The 15355-nt window shown below is 33.9% G+C and overlaps 3 protein-coding genes across 3 annotated transcripts; 2 read left to right on the forward strand and 1 right to left on the reverse strand.

Moving 5' to 3' along the window:
- The first annotated feature begins 4937 nt into the window (after nucleotides 1-4937).
- Nucleotides 4938-6602, forward strand: LOC143589377 (G-type lectin S-receptor-like serine/threonine-protein kinase At4g27290). Its single transcript, XM_077070153.1, has 3 exons — nucleotides 4938-5972; nucleotides 6100-6249; nucleotides 6369-6602. The coding sequence occupies exons 1-3, from the start codon at nucleotides 5006-5008 to the stop codon at nucleotides 6563-6565; spliced, it is 1314 nt and encodes a 437-aa protein (XP_076926268.1). The 5' UTR covers nucleotides 4938-5005; the 3' UTR covers nucleotides 6566-6602.
- LOC143589381 (G-type lectin S-receptor-like serine/threonine-protein kinase At4g27290) lies at nucleotides 6379-7936 on the forward strand. Its single transcript, XM_077070154.1, has 5 exons — nucleotides 6379-6508; nucleotides 6680-6864; nucleotides 6967-7204; nucleotides 7288-7435; nucleotides 7530-7936. The coding sequence occupies exons 2-5, from the start codon at nucleotides 6690-6692 to the stop codon at nucleotides 7725-7727; spliced, it is 759 nt and encodes a 252-aa protein (XP_076926269.1). The 5' UTR covers nucleotides 6379-6508; nucleotides 6680-6689; the 3' UTR covers nucleotides 7728-7936.
- Nucleotides 7937-8374: 438 nt separating this feature from the next.
- On the reverse strand, nucleotides 8375-13787 carry LOC143589384 (serine/threonine-protein phosphatase PP2A-4 catalytic subunit-like). Its single transcript, XM_077070156.1, has 10 exons — nucleotides 13620-13787; nucleotides 12753-12809; nucleotides 12573-12656; nucleotides 12416-12487; nucleotides 11831-11943; nucleotides 11668-11734; nucleotides 10681-10872; nucleotides 9683-9766; nucleotides 9490-9594; nucleotides 8375-8728 (listed from the first exon to the last, which is right to left on the reverse strand). The coding sequence occupies exons 1-10, from the start codon at nucleotides 13683-13685 to the stop codon at nucleotides 8663-8665; spliced, it is 906 nt and encodes a 301-aa protein (XP_076926271.1). The 5' UTR covers nucleotides 13686-13787; the 3' UTR covers nucleotides 8375-8662.
- Nucleotides 13788-15355: the final 1568 nt, after the last annotated feature.

The raw sequence follows: 15355 nt of genomic DNA on the forward strand, positions 1-15355 counted from the left end.
GGTTATAATAGATAAACCTTCGCGGCTCATGATTAAGAAATTAAATAAGGAAAGATCGACACTAACCTGGATGAAAAACACAGTGAAGGGATTCCCGGAAAGGAGATAGATGGTCGCCGGAAAAATAGAGAGAGGGAAGAGAGAAAGGTAACGGATGGGAAGTAACTGCGATGGGACGAGAGCAGGGCTATATTGACAGCATAGGAAACTATATAAATTTAATATGAACCACAAGTTTTTACTGCCTAGACTAATGGGCTATCCATGGGCTTGCGAAGCGATCAAATGTGCAATAACATGAGTTGGGCCAATTTCAGGAGAAAGAAATATCCAGCCAGTTTGGACAAAAGAGAATGTGTACCGATAAGAAGGACCCGTGAACAGTAAAGAGGACAAATGGACTGTGTCCATTATCCTTGTCATAAACAACAAGGATAATAGACTGAGGGACTTGAAGAGTCTACTTAGGAATCAGGCTCTCAAGGGTGGGCTATGGCCCACTCGACGGTACATGTTTCTTCAGGCCCACAAAATGGGTCTGGGTCAGAAGAAAGAAGACACAATAAGGCATAGATCCAAGTCAACGAGATGGGAGGTCGTTATTAACCTGACGGAGGAAAGGACCTAGACACATAAGCTTCAGAGGAGCAGGATAAGGTCCAGCGGATAACTGGACATCCCCTGCTACTCTGACAAAGCAAGGAGGGAATCACTGGATAAAGGAGTTCCCTTGGACCCCATATAAGGGGGGAACATGCAAGTGTAACGACCAGATTATAGGGACCACCATTCGAAACAGAATCGGTGCTCTGCCGAACTCGGACACTTGCCTGAAACGAAATCAGAAATAACACTGTTGCAGTAGTAGGAAGAAGATGAAGTGTGATTTTCGTTGGTGTGTCTTGGCTAAAGAATGGTCATCTTATTTATAACCAAAAGTCATAAACAAATAATCAATTCTGATTTATGGCCATTCAAGACTATTAAAGAATAATAATATTCTTATAATGACCATTAGTGCAGAATAAAAAACTGAATAATAATAATCATAAGAGTTCGATGAATTTCTAGTCCAGACACCCAAATTTACATACACTAAAACATATGGTCCAAGCCTAATTGACCTCCACATTTTAGGTTCGATTTAAGCAATATAGTTTTCAAATGTTATGCCCAACCTTCTTAGTTATCCACATTTGTTAATCACTTAATCTTGTTGGTTTGGTTCACGTACCAATCTCATATGCCAACTGAAATCTAGCATTATAGTGTTTCACCTTTAGTTGAAGAGCGCGCAAACTTTTCTAACTTGTTGAGACTTAAAACTAAGTTTTTACTTACGAGAGTTTTCGCAAGAAAGAGTTCTCGCAAAAATCTAACACATTTTCTAAGTTTTCAAAGACTAATAACTAGAATGAGTTTCCATACAAGAGTTAGGCGAAAAATACACTAACAACCTGAATACGTTCTCGCACAAGATGTATGCGAAAACTATCTAACTTAGCCAAAGCTACAGAATTAAACTACTTATGTGAAAACTATTAAATTGAACTACTATTTATGTGATGACCAGAGATGTTCTCGCAAAAAAACATAGTTCTCGCATGGTGTAGAAAATAATTGGTAATTTCACCAAAGCTCATCCAAATTTCCATTTTTCTATTCCAACTCTTCAGCACACTTGTAGTAACCAATGTAACGATGATAATACTAAAAAAATCACATACATCAACTTGAACTATAGAACTTTCTAAATGTGAACAACAACTTTAGGAACTTGCACAAACTTCATCGCTGGATTGTTTGAAGATGTATAAACTTGTGAACTTGATATATGGGCGAGGTCTATTGGGCCTTACTATATAGTTGTGGTCATTGGGCTTGCCCACTAACACCTTGCAAATTGCAATCATATTCTATGGAATGTATCATGTAATGAACAATGTGTGTATGAGTCAATGCTTATTGGAACAAAAAAAATATGACGCTGTTTTTAAGATTGTTACAGCTTTAATAATAGGTTTGAGTTTGAAAATACCTAAACTCGTCTTAAACTTGACTTATTGCCATGCTATTGGCAATGAACCACCTAACTCATTTATCACACTAAAAGTATATGCAATATATAGCAAGCATCCACAAACTTAACCGATCTTTGTTTATAAATAATCTATACTATATATAATGCACCACCAATGGGCAAATTAAGACACTCAATTTTAAGTAATTTACAATATTTCAAACACATTGTACAACCTTAAATTAAATAGGGGCATACTAGACATTCTAACACTAAATTTAACGTTTCTTTCATATTCTTTCAAATTATTTACAACAATGCCCCCTCAACTTTAATCAACATTTGAAAATTTAAAGAATAGTTACCACTTTGATCTCCCATCTTTTAACTATATATTATTTATAATTTCACTTTTAACCTAAATTCCCCCACGATTTTTAAACGATCATAATTTTTTCATACGTTGATAATTTTTTTTAAAAATTGCACCATAAAAACGAGTAATTAATTCTCTTTAATTTGAGTATGATATTGTCATAGTTTGTTTTCAGTTAAAAAAATAATATCTTACGTATTGTCGTTTGTGGTCCGGTTTTGATGGTTTTAAACTAAGCCGTGAGCCAAACCGTTTTTTGTCATCGAAAACTGAAACCAAACCATTCAAATTATAACCCAACAAAAACAAACGATTAACAATGGTTAGATTTCGGTTTCATTTGTACTTCGCTACTAAATTTAGTTTAAAATAAGAATTCTTAATCCACGGTTTTAAATAGAACGATGATCACCCAAAAATCTCTTATGTGATTATTAAGGCCTGTAGTTCCCGCTGTATCGCGCGGGCACTCGTCTAGTATATTAATACATGGTGTTGTCAAAGCACTGTAAATAATATTTGAAATAAAGAGAGAGAATCAAATAAGGCGGGTAAAGTCAAAACAGCTATAAAACTATAATTAGATGATGTTAATAAAAATGTATTTTTTATTAACCATCATAAAAGATAATCCGTTTTAATCTAAACGCTTTAGTAGAGAACTATTTATAGTGGTAAATATTTAACGGCTATAAATGAGGTTTATTTAAACCAGTAAGTCAGCTTCAGCCTGGCCTCATGCATATACTATTTGAAGCGGTTTCATATATAACCGTTTTAAAATTAAATTAAACAACTTCTATGTAAGTCTTTTTAGGGAAAATTGGATTTTAAATAATCCCAACTTAATGCAGTTGGCCGATAATAATTCCAACTTTGAAAATAGATTTAAGTGGTCTCAACTTTCACACTATTTGTTTACATTAGACCCCGGTAAAAAAAATTAACAACGTTAAGTTTTTTCCAAATTTCAAAAATCAAAATGATATTTTATGGTTTTTGATCGGAGTGGGAATACGAGTCGATCGATGTAAAACTTACCTTAAAATGGTGGTCCAAACGACTAAATGATGCTTAAATTCTGGTGCTTGAACTTTTAATTAACAAAAATCAAGTTGTTTGAAGCGTCGTTTCAAGTTAATTTTACATCAATAGATTCCTATTCTCATTCCGATCAAAAGCCCTAAAATATCAATTTGAAATTTGGAAAAAAAAAACTTAAAGTCATAAATCACATATATTATATTTATATATACGGTCATCAAAAGAAAATTCAAAAAAATTGTCTATACGGCCCATATAGGCATATACGACTTGTATAGGCTTATACGGTCCGTATAGGGCTATACGGGACACTATAAACAATGACAGGCAACATTAAACACAAATTAACGTGATTCAAAGCCGTATAAGAAAAAATGATGTGTAAGGATCTCAAGTGATGTTGAAGAATCCTAAGCTTTTTTTTATTAGTGTTTCCCGTTATACCAAGGGACATTCACAGAAAGTAACACCACTTCATTTGATGTACTTTTCTTTCACTTTGATCTTGATTAATCATCTATGTAATTGTCATAACTCTACATTTCTAATTTATCAAATTAGATCAATCTACGTTTAAGGGAAAATCTACAACATAGTATAACAATCTTTGAATCGTATATCAACAAAATTAATCAAACCACTAAATCCAAGTAAAAACCACAATACTATTGAGTTAGAATGAAAACAATGGTGATTCGAAAGATGTCAGTTGAATGGTTATTTAGAACCATTCATTATTAATCACAACAATATGCAAACAATCATACCGACCACTCTTTTGAATAGAGGTGTCAATGAATATTTATAACCATTCATTAATCATAATAAATAGTTGAAAGTTAGAAACTGATTTTTTCAATTAAATATTTTCTATATATTTTGTGGAATTACCCATACGACCATATTTTTCTCACATTAAGTCAACCCATACCCACAAACAAAAATCTTTGGTCCCAATTGATTGACATTTAACATTTGTGTACCAATAACATTCACACAAACAAAAATCTTTGGTCCCTACTCTCAAGTGATTGACTTTTAACATTTTTATATCTTTAGACAGGCGTGGTCGAAGAATTGTAAAAAAAAATGGGTCGAATGCAAAAAATAATCTTGGATCTTAAATAAAACAAGTATTTCGTTGGATTTAAATAATTTGATTTTTAAATTGGCTTCCGATTTGGATTGCATAAAAACTTTTGTATAAAAATAGGCTTAAACATGTTTTTAATGAGATTAGAACACACGACCCCTTTGCCACTAGACCAAACTAGTTTGTTATGTATTTTAGTTTAAACATTAACTATACATATTGTTTTTCATAAAAATACATATTCGAGTTACTGTTTCCGCTTCTCGGTTCTTGACCGAACGAGATACTCTGGTCTCGGAGACGAGTTAGGATTTTTCCCGGAAGATAGCTCCAGGAACATATATCTTGGTATCAGGTACAAACAAATCACAGTTTCAACCTTGGTTTGGGTTGCCAGACGCTTGCCAGCAATGCAGCACATGTGTTAAAGATCACTGATCATGGTGCTCTAGTACTCTCCAACAATATCAGCATGAGCATGATATGGTCATCCAACACAACAACAGAATCAATGAATGCAACTGCAAAGCTTAGTGATACCGGAAATCTAGTGTTGGTGGACCGACATGCGAACGTTGTCTGGCAGAGTTTTGATTATCCCACAGAACACTGGCTTCCGGGAATGAAGATAGGGTATGATTATGTGAGGGGCATCAATTGGCAGTTATCGTCATGGAAAACTGGTCAACGTCCGGTTGTAGGTGAATTTACATGGGGTAATGAGATATACAGGTATCCTGATGACAAAATAAAACAAGGTTCTCTAGTCGTTTTCCGTGGTGGGCCGTGGCGGAATGAAAAGTTTAAAGGGATTTCGCCTATGAGCAGGAACTTGACGTTTACGTACAATGTAATTGTGAACAAATCGGAGGCGTCTTATGCTTATAGTTATGAAAACAGCTCTTTCCTATTTAGGATCAGTTTGAGCTCTTCCGGGAAACTAGAAAGTTGGGGGTGGATAGAAGACGGTAATAAGTGGGAGGTTGGCGTGTCATTCCCGAAAGATATATGTGATGCATACAACATTTGTCGTGCCTATGCAAGTTGTAACCTTAATATGAATGTACAGTCTTGTGTTTGCTTGGACAAGACGAAATTTGTGCCAAGAAGCAAAAAGGATTGGGAGATGTCTGATTGGTCGGGTGGATGTGTTAGACGAACACCGTTAGAGTGTAGAAACGGATCAGATGTGTTTATCAAATATGCTAATGTAAAATTACCTGACACAAGTAATTCTTGGTATAATATGAGTATGAATATGCAAGAATGTGAAGCGCGGTGTTTAAAGAATTGTACCTGCATGGCTTATGCAATTCCAGACTCTACTCTTGGAGGAAGGGGCTGCCTGATTTGGTTTGATGATCTTTTAGATATCCGAGTTTATCCCCAAGGCAACGGCAGAACAGATATTTTTGTGAGAATGGATTCATCTGAATTAGGTAATAATTCCTGAAATAGACTTTATTATTATTATTATTATTATTATTATTATTATTATTATTATTATTATTATTATTATGCTCCAACAAATTCATCTGACCATGTAAATCTATTTTCACAATATAGTTGCTCAATCAAATTCCAGTCAGAAACGACGTGCAAAACTTAAAATCATCTTACCTGTAATCTTTGCGGGAGTTCTTTTGGTATGCTTCGTCTCTTTATGGTTGTGGTATGCACGGAAAAAAAAGAAACATGCTGAACCAACAGAGGAAGGTAATAACATGCGGTGGAATCTGATCAAAATAAGAAAATTGAAGTGATACGTAATGTAGTGTGAATTGATATATTTGAACAGATCAATCAAGTGTAAAGTTTTTTTTTTTTATGTGTAGGGCCGATCATGAATGTCTCTAAAAGCCGGGATGAAACCATGGAGCTGCCACTATTTAGCTTTTCTGCAATTGCTAATGCCACTGCCAATTTTTCACCAGAAAATAAACTTGGAGAAGGTGGATTTGGACCGGTTTATAAGGTAACAACTACGTTTAAACCAGCCATCCGATTTACAAGCTGCACTATAGTTACTTAAGCAAAATAAGAAACCAAAATCTGTTCGTTATAAACATTCACTTACACAGAAAAATGGGAATAATAGACACTTAAGTATTTGCAGTTTTTCAATTTGCAAATGGTAAATTTTCAGGGTGTGCTAGATGGAGGGAAACTGGTCGCAGTTAAGCGTCTCTCAATTCATGAATGAAGTCATTTGCATTTCAAAACTTCAACACCGAAATCTTGTGAAGCTTCTCGGGTGTTGCATACAAGGAGATGAGAAGTTGCTGATCTATGAGTACATGCCAAATAAAAGCTTAGACTTATTTATTTTTGGTCAGAATTATATACATAATTTCCGTTTTGCAAAGTTTAGAGCCTTCCACAGAAAGAAACCATAAATAACTAACCAAACTTATTGTTGATCTACGTTTGCAGATAAAACACAAAGCATGTTTCTTGATTGGACAATGCGCTTTAAAATTATAAAAGGAATCGCCCGAGGACTTGTTTACCTGCACCAAGATTCACGATTAAGGATTATACATAGAGACCTTAAAGCTAGCAACATTTTACTTGATCACGATATGAACCCTAAGATATCCGACTTTGGCATAGCTAGAAGTTTTGGTGGAAACGAGAGCCAAGCAAATACTGCAAGAGTTGTTGGCACATAGTAATTAATACAATAAACTGAGTATTCGTTCTTCTTTCCGTTATTTCTTTAGTTTTCTCTTAAAATAATTCTTCTATATGCAGTGGTTACATGTCTCCAAAGTATGCAGTAGATGGCATTTTCTCAGTGAAGTCAGATGTATTCAGCTTCGGTGTCTTGGTATTGGAGATTGTTAGCGGGAAGAGAAATAGGGGGTTCACCGAGCAAGAGCACAATAATCTTATGGGACATGTAAGTTTACTTGTCAACCATCACTCCTTTGATTTTCAAACGGTCATCTCTTCGAGGTACTGCCTACAAACTTTAAATTCTACATTTGATTCAGGCATGGACTCGCTATAATGAAGGCAGGTCAATGGACTTAATTGATGCAACAATAGCCGAATCTTGCCATCCGCCAGAAGTTTTAAGATCAGTTGAAGTTGGGTTGTTATGCGTACAACAACGTGCAGAAGACAGGCCAAACATGTCGACTGTAATTATGATGCTAGGCGGCGAGGTTGAATTGTTGCAACCTAAGTAGCCAGCATATTTCATGGAAAGGGAATTTCTTGTTTCTAAATTCTCAACATATACAAATCCAACAACTTCAACAAACGAATTAACCGTGACGGAGGTGGACGCTCGCTAGAAGGATAAGGGTATGAACAATATATTCTGCACAACCACTTACAAACTACTTTATATAATATACAGAACTCACTCGTTATAATATGGAGGACTTGTTGGGAATGCTCATAATTATTGAAACAGTATTAATTCTCTATTTGGTTTTATTAAGCTATTTTGAACACATATACAACCATAAACGAATCTTTGTGTACTAATAGGTTAGATTAGCCGTACTCTTATATTTAACATTATACTTAACTGTAGAATTTCACAGATGGAAAACAAAAAAGGAATCCTTTACATTCCAATTCAAATTCCATTTCCAATTCCAACTCCAATTCCAACAAAGTCCATGAACCAAACGGCCCCTAAGGGGATGTTTGGGCAAGCTTTTCAAACTTGCTTATTTGCTTATCTGAAAACATATAATATGCAAACAAAAGCCAAGAGAACACTGAATTCACATTCGGCATAAAGAACATAGAAGTCTCTTACGCGAGTGAATGCACTCAAACCGTCACGGATATAATCCTATTTTTTCTCAAACATATAACTATATAACCAAAAGCAATAGTTCACTTTCATGACTTACTCTTATAAAGCATCAAGCGCCAATTTAAGGAGTCATAACTTTAAACTGTCTACATATCACCACCCCACAGCCTCATATACTTGTACCAACAACACACAAAAAACACAGAGCCCTAGATGATACAAATTAGTGTGCAACAGTTGCTTCCTATACTAGTCTTATGTCACATCCCCATTTTTTAACTATGTAATAATAAGATGTTGCATTGTGTATGATGCACAAAAGCCTGTCCAAGAGAGACTGAACTTGCCACCTCACAGGAAGTAGTCGGGTGTCCTACGCGTCACATCTGGCTCCCCCCTCCTAGGAGCTGGATCAAACTGCAATTCAAGATTCTATTTAGTTCCACTACGTGTGTAGTTGTGTACTGAGATGCTAAGGAGCATAAACGAGTTGACTGCTCGTGAGCTACTCGAGACAGGCTCACTAGAAGCTCGTATCGAGCCTGAATTTAAACGAGCTTGAGCCTAAAAAAAAGCTTCTTTAACAAACGGGGCCAAGCCCGAGCTTCACGTTATCAAGAGCTCAAGCGGCTTTAGCACCGGCTATTATATTAAATCTGAATTTATATTAGAACTATAATTTATAGCATGATACATATACAAAAATATAATTATAAACACTTACAAAATAATTATTTATATAACTAATATTTAATATATCAAATCTTAATTTATATAAAAATTATACTATATATGAAACCATGATCAAAATAACTAAATAACACATATTATGATACATAAGAAAGTTATAATTATATATATATCCATAATAAATGTATATACACTTACTCAATAATTAATAAACGAGTTATGCCCGAGACAAGCTATAGTTGAAAAACTACTCACCAGCCCATTTTCTAAAAAGAATATGCGTGAAAATAAATAAAAAAAAAAAGTGGGCACATATTATGAACACGCGAAAATAAAGTGGATATGAGAAATTTTGTTCGTAATTTCATGGCTACGAAAGTAAAAGTAGTTTGGCATGGCTATAGCGGTATAAAATTACTAAAAAAAGGTTTGTTCTTTTGTTCGTAATTTTGTCTTGAAATACGAGTAGATTTAAGAAAGAGAGGAACCTGAATGAAGGTGTGACCTTTGCAATCATCTACTTCAAGAATAGAAGCCATATTCCCGCAACGATAACAATAATTAGGTGCACTAAATATTGTCACAACCTTTTGCTCCTGTTTAAACCCAATACATACTCAACAAATAATAAATATTTTTCCAAACCAAAATGCAAAGTTTTTGAAGTTTTTCTTACATGACCCAGTTGAAACCCTCCATAACCAGCTGGTGCGCTCTCGCAATGAGCTTTAAGCCGTTCGCATGATTATATTGTTCAGAAATGTCCTGATAAAATATCAAATCAAGTTCAATAATTAAAGAAAGAATTAATATAAAAGAATTAACAATATTTTTCCTTTTATATTTGACCAAAAAGTCCCTCAACTTGTAGAAAACAAGAAAAGTCCTTAAAACTAATTTTTTTCTATATTGAAGTCAGTATACTTTTCTAAAATGCATGTAATGCTGAAACTTTTTAATTTGGTCAAAAAAAGATGGTACTAATTTTCTTTTGGTGAACACATCGAATCTCCATTTATAAAATTTTGACCGATGTACAATCAATAAGGCATTATTATAAAAGAAAATCCACAAGTACATGTATATTAGACAAATATGGTATTTAATTTACAAAAAATTGATTTCGCAACTTCCTTTTGTATTTTCAACAAACTCAAGGGCTTTAATATATCAAATTTTTGGAGTGTGCATGTGTCGGTTTTGAGATCCAGCCGAACCACAAACCAAAATTCGGTTTTTGAGTTTTTGAAAAGTTTACGGATTTCACTATGGTTCAGTTTCGATTTTTCTATTTCTATTTTACCATTTGGGCTTGAAACATAGGGCCCAAATTTAAGAATTTGTGCATGAAAGTTTTGGGATACACCATTTATGAATTACTTAAATCGGTTCTTTTCAGTTATTGCAGTTTGGTTCAGTTTGGTTTTTAGTTGATAGCAAAACCAAAAGAAAACCAAAAAATTGGTTTTTTCAAAAAAAAAACATCAAACCAAACTGTCGGTTCTCTATTGGGCCCCATTATTTCAGTTCTACTACATCCGTTTTTCCAGTTACAGTTTGGTTATCTCGGTTTCGCTCACACCCCCCCAAAATTAGATTTGAGAGACTTTTTCATGAAAAATAAGAAAGTATGGCAGTGTTTTCTGATATTAAACCATAAATGAATGAAATAAAGTTACTTGGCCAAACGTGTATCCAGCACCGCGAGGTGAGATACCCCAACCGCACCGGTCATCCGGGTCTGACCAAAGAAGATCACACATCGGACCCTCGTGTGGCACTTCTTGAACGCGGTCAAAATTTCTAATATTATCCAGGGTCTCAATTGAAGGAGATAATCCACCATGAAGACAAAATATTTCAGACTCCACCTGTATACAAAATAATCACGCGTAAAAACAAAATTTAAATATTCTAAGGGGGTGCTTGGATCTGCTTAATGAAGCAAATCATCTAACTATTGTGTCTTCAAGACATAACCGACAGTTTTTAATGTTTGGATAAGCATAATCTATTTAGTTTCATACTAGCTGCAACAAAACTGATTATCAAAGGGTAATCTAAATTACTTATTTACCCATCATTTTAATCTAGTTTTGAGAGATTTTACTCACACTGTCACAAACCTTGATATATCAAAATTTAACATATGATTATTATAACTTCAAGCAACATAAAAAGTATCCAATTATCCCCATCTTATTACAATTGTCGCCTGATCCTAACTATTTAAAATCGTATAATCGCTTTCAAAAAGGACATCCAAACACCCCCTAAAGCGTACGGGTCAGTTTGGGTCAAACAGAACCCAAAACTGAAATCGATAGAATTTTTTAGCATTACGGCTTGAAATAGCTGGGACAAAAGATATTGGTACAAAATAATGAATTTGGGACTAAAGTTTTGTTAACTAATAAGTAACTGATCATTATACGTTCAAAATTGAAAATGATAATCCATAAATTCGATTTTAATTACATGGAAAACTGAACCGAGCCGAAATTTACAAAAAGAACATTGAAAAGCAATAACATGCAACACCGAAACATGAAAATTCATCAATTCGGTTAGGTTCAGTTTTAATGAAAATCCATACGATTTACAAGGCTCCAATAGCAAGCATTTTCAAAAAAAAAATTTAAAAACAGCAAGAGAAGGGTACCAACCAATGCGGTAAGCGGAAAAAAGTCGAACAAATCCGTAAACATCTTCCACACACTGGCATTACCATATCTGCAAAATTTTCCTATAATTATACAAAGTTTATGACAATAAATAAAAATATGTAACCACCAATAACTAAAATGTAAAAATAATATAGGTACTCACTTTCGTAGGCATTCGTCATAAAATCCATAGACTTGAGTTATTTGACGACTCTCATGGTTTCCCCTTAATATTGTAATACGTTGTGGATACCGCACTTTGAGTGCCACCAGTAACTGGATTATTAAAAATAACAATAATTACGCTACTCACAAAATAAAAGAAAAAAATAATCAAAAAATTGAGCATGACTGCACGAGCCAGGGTTGGCTCGGCAGTCGGCTCGTAGCTCACTTGATATCTGGCTCGTTGGCTCACCATTTTGCTAGTTAAATTAAACCCCCAAGTGCACTATGCATAATAATAGGAGTAATCACATATAAAAATAGTGAAAAAAAAATTATGTCATTAAAAAAAGTTAAAAACAAAAAAAGATATAATACATAGAATGTTATATATTCCCTAGTTTACAAATTTTGTATTATGTGCATATTAAAACTTAACAAGACGGCTCAAGATTTTTACGAGCCGAGCTCTAGCTCGACTTTTCTGCTTGTTAAAACAAACGAGCCGAGCCGGCCACGCGGCTCGTTTAACTTCCACCAGGTTCAGCCTGGCTCGTCGGCGCTAATTGTGGCAAAGACTTACAGTAACAGTTTCAACCGAGTAATAACCGCGATCAACATAATCTCCCATAAACAAGTAATTTGTATCCGGGCACTACAAAAGGAAAATAATAATAACATTAAAAGAGTAATAAACAAAAAGTTAAAAGTTTAGAATGACAATAATTATGTAAATGCACCTTTCCTCCTATTCGAAATAGCTCTGCGAGATCACGGAATTGGCCATGAATATCACCACAAACTGTCACCGGGCTCTTAACAGGCTGGACATAAATGCAATAATGTTTTATGAGTCTATTGTGCAATTATAAGTTTACAACTTTATAACTATAACTATAATTCAAGAGTAATATATATACCTGTACGTTGCTTTCCACCATCAAGGTCTCCTTAGCCTTCTCGCATAACGCCCGAACCTACATGGAATCAAATCAGTACAAAAATATAGCGTGTGAATATCTGACATGACACAAAAACATGATACGAACCGAACACGTTTAGCTGTATGGGTTTGTGGTTTGACATGTTTATGCCTGTAATATTTTATACGGATGGGCATTTTATGTTACCAGGCCTGTAAACGAACAGAACAAACACAAACGAAGCATGCCCGTGGTCGTTTATTCAACTTTAACAGGACAAGAGACGGAACATGAACAAATATATAATCAAGGTTTCCTTGTTCGTGTTCATTTGTTAAGAAAATGAACATGTTAAATGAACGTAAACGAGTGACAATAAACAAATTTAAATGAACGAACAAGACGTGTTCATGTTTGTTTGTTTAACTAAATGAACAAAAAAAATGTTTGTTTATAAAAAAAACGAACTTCCCACCAAACGGTTCACTGAACAGCTGGTTCGTTTTATACTAAAATAAATTTAGAGAAATGCGTATCAAGTTGCATACTTTAAATGTAACCGTTCGATACACAATTATACATTTTCAGTAAAATTATAATCCAAAGCATTAATATGCAAAACAATTCGTGCTAAATCGGTTCGATATTCTTTCTTAAAATCTAAAATATTAACATAATTCCCTTATTGTTGATGACTCATTTCAAAACTTGAAGGCATAAATTTCTCAAATCGAGCATATAATCAAGCTATCAACTGTAAATAAATTTAAAAACCTATAAGAATTAAAACAGAAAATGAAAATCAGATCCGACCCAATTACCAGATCTGGGTAATGGAAAACAAATAATAATAGTAATAATAACCTGTTGTTCTGATAAGGGTTTGCATTGCATGAGCTGGGAGATATAATCATCGATGTTGCTCATCATTTTGTTGGTATTTATTTATTTAATAATAATTTGAAGGAATTGGTGTGGGTTGGGCGTCAGTGAAGAAGAAGAAGAAGAAGAAGAAGAAACAGTAGGCGGTGGTGGTGAAACCGATATTATGCAAAAACCAAAATGTTATTGCATTATTGACATCAGATTTGTATTTTTTTCTATATTTTTTTTTACTTTTTATTTTCAGGACATGCACTTTGCGGAGACGAATGACTCGTTTAAAAAGGGTAGTTTATGAATAAACTAACACAACCCGTTTAAGAAACGGGTGAGGTTTAAGTTGACCCGTATAAAAATGGATTGACTCGTTAACCCATTTACCTAAATAAAAAAGACTTTTATAATTATACTTTTACTTTGTTTTTTCAGTTTTTCAATTTATTTTTAAATTTTTTGATAATTTAAAAAAAACATATTAATATTACTCATTTACTTTACCGACTCTAAATTCTAACAATTTGATAAATAGGTTAAACGGGGTCGTGTCCGAGTCGACCTTAATTTATGTGTGTGCAGGTTAAGGATTAAATCTTTGACACAAATAATATGGGTCGGCCTCATGTTGCATATTTCAACACGTTACCTGTCAATTAGACATTATTGACACCCATAATGCACATTGATAATGAAGGGTAAAAGAGGAATATGATTACATGCCATACCCTAACTCGGTATTTATAACCTAACCTATACTCGTTAGACAATAACTAGGATTGCTAATAAAATAATAAATTCAGATAATTAATCCAAACTTAATAATCATCTCTAATCCTTAATTAACTTTACTTGCACAGTTGAACTCCAAGACTCTTTCCTTGTACCGCAAGCTACATATAGTTAAAGACGGTTCGGTAATTAATTCCAACAACATGATTATTAGAAAAGTGAGAGTTTTCAGTTCAAATTGTTTTAATTAGAATAAAAAGGCAAATATAGTAAAGCACGAGTCATACAATTATCGTCGTTCTAAATCTAAACAATTATCTTCATTCCAAATTAATCTAAACAATTATCTTCGTATCAAACACTTTAAACATGCTATAAAATTGAAGCGGACAGGAAATGGGAGCAACATTTATAGGGATCATTGTCATGTTTAAAGTGTTTTGATCTTCATGAATCACACAATCATGTAAGCACACGAACAAAGGAGTGAATACCCAAGGAGTGTCTCTTACATTGACGGGAGTTTCATATCATAATGCATTATTTGGAATTTAGTCCTGTCTGCGTGGAAGAACACAAATTGTTGTAGATAATCTACATAGTAGACCATTATGCCTAAAATTTAATCTTTCCAAATGTGTTTTATATTGAGGATCAGACATCCATATATGGTTGAATTGATAATCTATTTGATAGATCAGTATGCCTAAAATTTTATTTTTCTAAAACACAAATTTGACATTACAACAATTCTATGGACAATTATACTAATCTACCTATCTAATAAAAGAATAGCATTTAAGCAACAATTCACCATATTCCTTCTTTTTGCCACATGGCATTCTATCAACAATTTATTCACATGTCATGTCATGTAATACTTACACCGATTTGATTTTATTTTTTGAAGCATAGCTTACTCAACACTCTTTCTCAACAAACCATAATCTCCATGATTATCTCTGGCCACAAAATCCTCCATGCTTCAAACA

This window comes from Bidens hawaiensis, unplaced genomic scaffold (genome assembly GCF_021521415.1).
Source record: "Bidens hawaiensis isolate Kalapana, Puna unplaced genomic scaffold, B.hawaiensis_p1.1 tig00037431_1, whole genome shotgun sequence".
Classification (NCBI taxonomy): domain Eukaryota; kingdom Viridiplantae; phylum Streptophyta; class Magnoliopsida; order Asterales; family Asteraceae; genus Bidens; species Bidens hawaiensis.

What these genes read in the sequence shown, in the direction of transcription:
- LOC143589384 (XM_077070156.1), bottom strand. Translation starts at nt 13,685, where the DNA reads ATGATGAGCAACATCGATGATTATATCTCCCAGCTCATGCAATGCAAA. An exon ending in ACTCGGTTGAAACTGTTACT is followed by an intron (nt 11,944 to 12,415) that starts GTAAGTCTTTGC and finishes TTAATAATCCAG; the next exon opens with TTACTGGTGGCACTCAAAGT. An exon ending in TATGACGAATGCCTACGAAA is followed by an intron (nt 11,735 to 11,830) that starts GTGAGTACCTAT and finishes AAAATTTTGCAG; the next exon opens with ATATGGTAATGCCAGTGTGT.
- LOC143589381 (XM_077070154.1), top strand. Translation starts at nt 6,690, where the DNA reads ATGGAGGGAAACTGGTCGCAGTTAAGCGTCTCTCAATTCATGAATGAA. An exon ending in CTTAGACTTATTTATTTTTG is followed by an intron (nt 6,865 to 6,966) that starts GTCAGAATTATA and finishes CTACGTTTGCAG; the next exon opens with ATAAAACACAAAGCATGTTT. An exon ending in ACAATAATCTTATGGGACAT is followed by an intron (nt 7,436 to 7,529) that starts GTAAGTTTACTT and finishes CATTTGATTCAG; the next exon opens with GCATGGACTCGCTATAATGA.
- LOC143589377 (XM_077070153.1), top strand. Translation starts at nt 5,006, where the DNA reads ATGAGCATGATATGGTCATCCAACACAACAACAGAATCAATGAATGCA. An exon ending in AATGGATTCATCTGAATTAG is followed by an intron (nt 5,973 to 6,099) that starts GTAATAATTCCT and finishes TTCACAATATAG; the next exon opens with TTGCTCAATCAAATTCCAGT. An exon ending in TGCTGAACCAACAGAGGAAG is followed by an intron (nt 6,250 to 6,368) that starts GTAATAACATGC and finishes TTTTATGTGTAG; the next exon opens with GGCCGATCATGAATGTCTCT.